Here is a 7,947-nt window from a genome sequence, read left to right as displayed (position 1 = left end):
AGAGTAGATCTTTCTTTTCAACCTCATACATTAACCTCCTAACCACCATTCTTTCCATTAGTTTACATAAATTCGACGTCAATGCAATTGGTCTATAGCTTTTAACTTCAGTCCTGTTCTTTCCTGGTTTCCCAATAGGAACCACTACAGAGTGTTTCCAACACAAAGGTAATTTACCTTGCTCCCAGATCTTGTTATAAAGTTTTAGAATTACACATTTAGCTACATCATCTATCTCCTTAATCATTTTGTAGCATATACCATCCTTCCCTGGTGAAGTATTCTTGACCCCATTTAATGCTCTCTTAAGCTCAAATAAAGTAAACTCGTTATCAAGTACGCTCTCACTATCTACCTTTTTCCCTAGTAATCCTTTATTTTCCTCCATTACTTTAACCCTCCATGATACTTCTCCATCTGTTTAAGTTTTTTGAGCTATGAACCTTGACAAACCCTTTAGCAAGCATCTCAGCTTTCTCCTGATTAGTCACTGCCTCAACTTCATTATTTTTAATCACAGGTATAGAGAATTCCCTTCTCATTCCTCCCATTTTCCTAATCATGCTCCAAACATCACCCACTTTAACTTCTGCCCCAATCTTACCACAAAATTCACACCAATATTTCCTTTTTGCCTCTCTTACAACTTGTTTAAACCTTTGCCTGTGCTCTTTTAAATTCTATTAAATTTGTATATGAATGGTTTGACTTTACATTTCTGAAGGCTTTATTTCTGAATTTTACTGCTTCCTTGCATTCATCTGACCACCAAGGTACCATTTTCCTTTTCCTCATTCCAGAAGATTTACCAATAACCTCCTCCGCTGCCTCACACAATACATTTGTTATTTTTGAGTTTAATTAATCAACATCACAACTCCTATCTGATATTATCTCCATCATCTTACCATTCACTTTATAACTATACAACCCCCAATTTGCTTCTCTCATTTTCCATCTTGAAAACCAGTTATCTTCTAGACACAATTTTTATTCCCAACATTTAACCAGATAACATAATGATCGCTGCCAAGAAAGCTTTCCTTAACCTCCCACTGACTAACCCCTGCTATCTGATCAGATACTATCGTAAGATCTAACGCAGATTCTGTCCCATGATATGCATCAAATCTAGTACATCTTCCATCATTTAAACATATTAATTTATTGTCATCCATAAATTCCTCAATAGTACTTCCCTTTTTCATCCACTTTTGTTCCTCCCCACAGAGTGTTGTGAGCATTAAAATCTCCACATAAAATTACCTTTCCATTTTCGCCCTCATACATCCCATCTAGCATTTCTCTCACGATTTTTTACAAGGATTATAAAAGTTGATGATTTTAATCTTAGTTCTACCTATCCATATATCCACCAAGACTACTTCTACATCTACCAGCACATTCAAATTCAATATTTCTATAATTTATCCCCTGTTGAATAAATGTAGCCACTCCACCTCCTGTAGTATCCCTGTCTTTGCGCACTACTGTATATCCATATATAATGAAATCTAGTGTTGGTTTTAACCATGTCTCCTGTATACAAATAATATTGGGTTTGACTTCTAATTCCTCAATAAAATTCTTTAGCTCCTGACCATTAGCAATTATGCTTCTGGCATTCCACTGAAGAATGGACAGAGTCATAATGTTTGTGACTCCTCTCGTCCAACTTCGGCTAGTAGTAAATCATTGATGCTATCTATAGTTATTTCCCCCACACCAATGTATTTCTGCGCTGCTTTTATTATGATTTTGATTTTCTCAGTTTTTGCTTGTTGTTTGAGCAGAGCAATTGATAACTTCTGCTATGAAGGCTATAAACTTTACATTGTCCACTGCGATATATTTTGACTTAACCTCTTTTCTGGTCTGTCTAATTTCCTGAGAGCACCATTGCTGATTCTGTCCCGTTATTCCGGGACCAACTCCTGCTGTTAACTCTGCTTCTTTTTTTCCTTTAACTTGTTTAATTGCTTCGGCATATGTTACCTTTTCCTCTACTTTAATTCTCTGAACCTCTACTGCGCGTTTGTGCATCTCACACCCTTTGTACGCAGCACTGTGCTCTCCTCCACAATTACAGCATTTAACTTTAACACCTTGCTTACATTTACCATACTCATGGTCCTCCCCTCCACACTTGCCACACCTGGCTTTTCCTCTACATACTGCTGCTATATGCCCATATTTTTGACATTTAAAGCATCTGAGTGGGGGTGGGATGTACTCACGTACTTGGTAGCTCATATATCCTACCCTAACTCTTGTCGGTAACGTCTCCTCTCTCATGGATAACAGTATGGATAAACTCTCCTTTTTAATCCCGTTTTTATTATACATTAACCTCTTCACTCTTTCTACCTTAGCTCCAGTCACATTACTCATAATCTCATCATTAGTCAACTCAGTTGGGACCCCTGTGATCACTCCCTGCAATATTCTTTTCTTCTCCCATAATCCACACTTGATCTTTTTTTGTTCCCCTCCAAGCTCGTCATTTTAATCAAAAGGTCCTTTTGTCTGTTATCAACACATGTAATGATTAAACTTCCGTCTCTTAATGGCTTAACTGACACAGTTCCTACAGCGTTGTATAACGCTTTTGATAGTTTCAATGGATTCAACGAACATGGCGAATCAAACTGTAGTTTTACCTTTATTTCTTCCTGTTGTCTTACATTTCCTCCAGTGTTATCCTCACCTGACTTCAGAGATTTAGCATTTAAACTATTATCACTATTAGATCTTCTTCTCTTTTGTTTTTTTCCTAGAAATAACTTTCTCCCATCCACGATTTGTTTCTCCCGCTTCCTCCTTCTCCATCTCACTCTCACTCTCACTCGTTTCTGCTACGTCACATCCTCCCATTACCGTAAGTCGGCGCATCAACCCAGAAACCACCCCAAACACCACCTCTATCCCATCCATGTAAACCTCCGATCGAGGAGCCAGAAATGACCAGCGTCTTCAGAACACCTGAGTTGTCTGCGTGTAAAAATCACAGTCGGCTGCACCGTTTTTTCATTAGACTTCAGACCAAACATAAAGTGACACACGTTGACTCCGGTTTGATTAGTGACTCTGGAAAATACCTGACATCTTTAAGACAGAGACAAATGAAGACCGTTTGTTTTGTGCTTCTCTTCGTATCTCGTAAGTATGATGACGATACTTTAGACTATAGTCTTGAAAGTTAGTCTAGTGTTTCTTTCTTAAAGACTATAATGTTTTGAAGTTACGTAAAAAGATAGATTGGTCTAATTTCAATCCAATACGTAAAACTACCAGTCCCTTGGCTAACTGCTCTTGACAGTCTTAACCAGCCGCGCCTCGTCTGTATGTGAGGTCTTGCCCCGCGAAAAACATAGAGCTGAATATAAATTGAAACCATAAGTAAATCGTAAATTTTCGAAGCACATCGCTTCGTCAAGCCGTTATCATGTTTTTATAGACCTACGTTACGTATTTCGTCATTACGTCGTAGCGCAAACTGTTAAGGCGGGGCCTCTCTGTGGTTATAAGCGCTGTGCCCGTGTCATTTATAATGTATTATTAACCTAGTTTATTTTGCATCAAAACCATACTGATATCGGTGCATAACAATCGTGGCAACCCACGGGTGAATTTAAAGGATAATTTTGCCAAACTACGCCACTCTGGGAATTCCACCCAGAGAAATTAGTGTCTCTAAAGGACACGCAAGTTCGTTCACCAAATAGACGCTCAGAGACATGGGTAACAATACAAAACAATTAACTTTATTAAATCTGATCCTGGCACCCTGATCCTGTGACACAAGAACAGAGCAATCTTAATAAAGAGTCACTAAAATGCACACAGAATTATTAAACATGGCACTGAACTGCCCATATGTTGATTTAACAAACTAAATGACAAAACCCAAACACAAAATAAGAATGAACAAAACTGCAAAAGAAATGGGCAAGGCCTATTTGCTGTCAAATTACAATGAATAAATTCATCAAAAGAGTTAAGAAAATGCATGAGAAACAGTTGGTTCTAACAGTTTGCAAGAAAATAAACTAAGTAGCAAAACAAAATACAAAAACTAGAAAGATACAAAATGCAAAATAGAAATCAACAAAATAAAATACAAAAAATAAAAAACTGTTACAAAGGCAAAGAAGAGCAGAGAGCATCACTTCTAGCCAAATGTAAATAAAGATAACTTGAACAAAACAAAAGAAACAAAATATAACACAAAACCAACACAAAACAAAGCAGCAATGCGATCCGTGGACAGGACGTGAAACGCGCCCGGACTAGCAGTCAACACTCCCAATGTTTTAGGGAGAGCACCGGAAAAAAAAAACAACAGAATGTTACCATTTAATACTACTATTATACGTTAACCCCTCACCCAAACTTAGCAAACGCCTATTAGACATACCAATGACGAGTATTATGCGTGCATAGTCACACACACAACAACTTGTTGCGTAATGTTGTGGGGTTTTTTCTCTCTCTCCGTTCAGAAGCGCTGCAGGTGCATCATGTGATGTGAGTCTCTACAGTCTGTGTTGAATCCCCGTGTTCTGTTGTTCGTGCTGCTTTTGCGCATGCTCCAAACCAGTGGTTTTCAATCCTGTTCCTCGGGACCCACTGCTCTACACATTTTGCATGTGTCATTTATCTGACACTCATTTGAGCTCACGGAGCTCTTTCCTAATGAGCTGATGACCTGAATCAGGTGTGTAAATTAGGGAGACGTGCAAAATGTGCAGAGCTGTGGGTCCCCAGGAACAAGTTTGAAAACCACTGCTCTAAACCACTGAAAACATTATTGGTATTTTCTATGGGTCACATACACGCATCCATTCTATTTTTATTGTTTTTATCTAATTTATTTCTAATTTTTACGGGTAAGTGCTCTACGAGTTTGGACCTGTCCCAAATGTCTACCGCAAACCACACCCTCCTCTTTTAATGCATTCTGTATTATACAGTATGCATTAATGCTTTTTACAGTACATACACATTTATAGTCCTACATGATACGATAAAAAGGTAGGCCTATTTTGATGCAAATGTTCATGCAAATAGTTTCTGAAGATTTTTTTCAGAAATTGTTTTTTAAACTTTTCAAAAGTTTCTTGAATAACAGATATACGTGTGACCGTACGGAACACCACTGTGTGTGTGTGTGTGTGTGTGTGTGTGTGAAAAGCCAAATGCATTAAAACCATTCAGTTTAATCGCCGCGCTATATTACTCACACACACACCACTGGAACACACATCTGAGATCGCACTGTGCAAAAAGTAACATTCAGAAGTTCAGAAACTTCTTGTCAGCGCTGCCACATGATTTTTATTAATCTATGCGGAATCGCTTATATTTCTCAGCAAGGAGGGGTGTAAAATCGCTGTTTTTAGGTAACTAAACTCGGCTTCATATTTTTGTAGAGAGAGACAGACGCAGACAATTTACACATCTCTTGCTCTCATAATGGCCAGAAAGCCACTTGAGAAATAAAATAAATGCGAGTAGTTTGCGTCACTGGATAGCTGTTGGCCATTTAACATTTCTATCGTAAACGTGCACCTAGTATGTGCAGCGTTCGCACGCGCATCCGTCCGTTGACTAGCGCAAGTTAATTCTCACACTTTAATAGTATTTATAGCTCCTGTCAGGCTGTGTGACTATAAGTTATTACCTCAAAATGTACGTCAGTATGCAGTTTTCCCTATTGCTCGCGTGCCAGCGATTATCCCTCTGTGTGCCACTGTTGGCACGCGTACTGTAGGTTGCCGACCCCTGTATTACATCATAAAATGAAATGAATTACTGTTCAGATGCAGGGTTTCACAAAGCAAAAATTGTTATTGTTGAATTCTGAATAACTTAATTCCATACACAAAAAAATAAAGTAACTGTTTATTTGTGTCTGCAGTTGTGTTTGGTGATACAGGCGAAGAGAAGTCAGTGATGGAGGGAGAAAATATTACTCTACCTTCTGATGTTAAACAACCAAATGAAACAGTGCTGTGGTATTTTGAAGACACTCGCATAGCTCTGATCAATGGAGAGCCCAGTACTAGTTGTCTGTATTATGGTAAAGGTGAGATATTCAGAGACAGACTGGATGTGGACTATAAGACTGGATCTCTGATCATCACAGACATCAGATCTGAACACGCTGGACGTTATGAGACAGAGATCATTAGAGGCAACAGCACAGGCAAAAGTGTACCTTTGAACAGAAAGAGCAACTGTGACAGCACAAACATCAACAATAAAAGCAGCAACAATAGCAACACCATAAAAACATTCAATGTGCATGTCAATGGTGAGTCACTTGAAGTTAATCACCCTTTTCTTTGTGTACTAATTGAACAGTGATGATCAGACATGTTTTCTCTCTTTTGTATATTAGTGTATCTACATTATTGTATGTGTCAAAGGACATTTACTGCTCAAATTGATTTCTGTCAGTTTTCATCGTAAACACATCAAGCAACAAAAACGTCTATAAAATCAAATTCAACTCTGATTGGTATGCTTTTAGTGAATAGCAATGTAACACATCATTTATGGTCCCACAGCGACAAAACCAAGGGTGTCCAAATCTGTTCATGGAGGGCCGGTGTCCTGCAGTGTGTTGCTCCAACTAGCTCCAACACACTTGCCTGGAAGTATCTAGTGAGTCTGAAGGACCTGATTGGCTGGTTCTGATGTCTGATTCGGGTTTGGAGCTAAACTCTGCAGGACACTGGATATTGTCAAGATTACCAAAACTGTATCTTAACACCAGATGAACATAGGCTGTAGTGATTTTAAGATATCTGGAGGTCTCAATAGTACAGCCTCATAGGTTACAAGGCCTTCCCTACAAGAGTGTGAAGCTTTATTTTGTAAAGGAATGTTTGTTTTACATGTCAGGGCTCGACATTAACGCTTGACCGGGACAAGTGGATTTTGTGAAGGAGCAAGTGAAAGAGAATTTAACTTGCCCGACCGGACAAGTAACCTGATCAGAATTTTAATAACAAACAATAACTAGGACAGCACCAAAACTTTGGCGAGAATGATTCTGATTTTATTACTTTCAGTGGAAACGGTGACTAATAACGGATAATGTATTGACAGTATCAAGGTCGAGTCAGTTGAGGCTCCTTGTCTGACTCAGAGAAATCAACACTATAAGCACAACAACAACACACAAAGAAACGAACATACTGCGGTAGGAAAAATATAAATTTAATATGCAACATCACACGACCAGGAGTGATGTTTTCCTGACTTTCAGCTCGATTGCAAATGTGATATTGATTTTATACAACTTTAGTTAAATAAACAAGTAATATATTAACTGACTTACATTTTAGACACATTATGGATCGTTTTTGCTCCATTTCGCTAAAGAAAATAGTTCTAAACAAAGCCACAGCAGAACAGTCCCGCATCTCCGAGCAACACAGAACAGTCTTTCGTTACTAAATGATTCAGCATTTTTGAACGAGTCAATGATTCAGTGAGCCATTTATAAAAACGGCTACTTGCTTCATTTATTGAATGAATCAGCAGTTTGAACGAATCGGTTGAATCAATGATTCACTCAGTAAGACAGTGACTTGCCACCACCTACTGGTGGTTTAATTTCATATTTAAAAGTATCATTGCATTTTTCCAACATTTCATATTTGTGCCAAAGTAAAATATTAATCTAATAACAACATATATACACTCTTAAAAATGAATTCACTTGAATAATAACTAAATATAAATAGTAACAACATACAAACTTTCATATAATACTAACATTCATGTAAGACTTTGACGTCAATGGAGACATGTACATTTAATCAGTTTAGGAAATGGTTTAAATCAGTTTAAAATATTGTCCTTCATAAAGTTAAAAAGTGTAACGGCAATCAATTTAAGGCAAATATAAAAAATATGCTGATTAAAGTAATACCT

General features: G+C 37.8%; 1 protein-coding gene across 1 annotated transcript in view; it reads left to right on the top strand.

Moving 5' to 3' along the window:
* The first annotated feature begins 2,933 nt into the window (after positions 1 to 2,933).
* Positions 2,934 to 7,947, top strand: part of LOC122141446 — a 12,885-nt gene continuing 7,871 nt past the window's right edge. The window contains exons 1-2 of the mRNA XM_042748923.1: positions 2,934 to 3,159; positions 5,921 to 6,316. Of these exons, the coding sequence (XP_042604857.1) occupies positions 2,961 to 3,159; positions 5,921 to 6,316 (595 nt within the window). The 5' untranslated portion in view covers positions 2,934 to 2,960. The remainder of the gene's footprint in view (positions 3,160 to 5,920; positions 6,317 to 7,947) is intronic.

This window comes from Cyprinus carpio, chromosome B22, assembly GCF_018340385.1.
Source record: "Cyprinus carpio isolate SPL01 chromosome B22, ASM1834038v1, whole genome shotgun sequence".
Classification (NCBI taxonomy): domain Eukaryota; kingdom Metazoa; phylum Chordata; class Actinopteri; order Cypriniformes; family Cyprinidae; genus Cyprinus; species Cyprinus carpio.
This window is presented reverse-complemented; position numbering and strand designations above follow the sequence as displayed.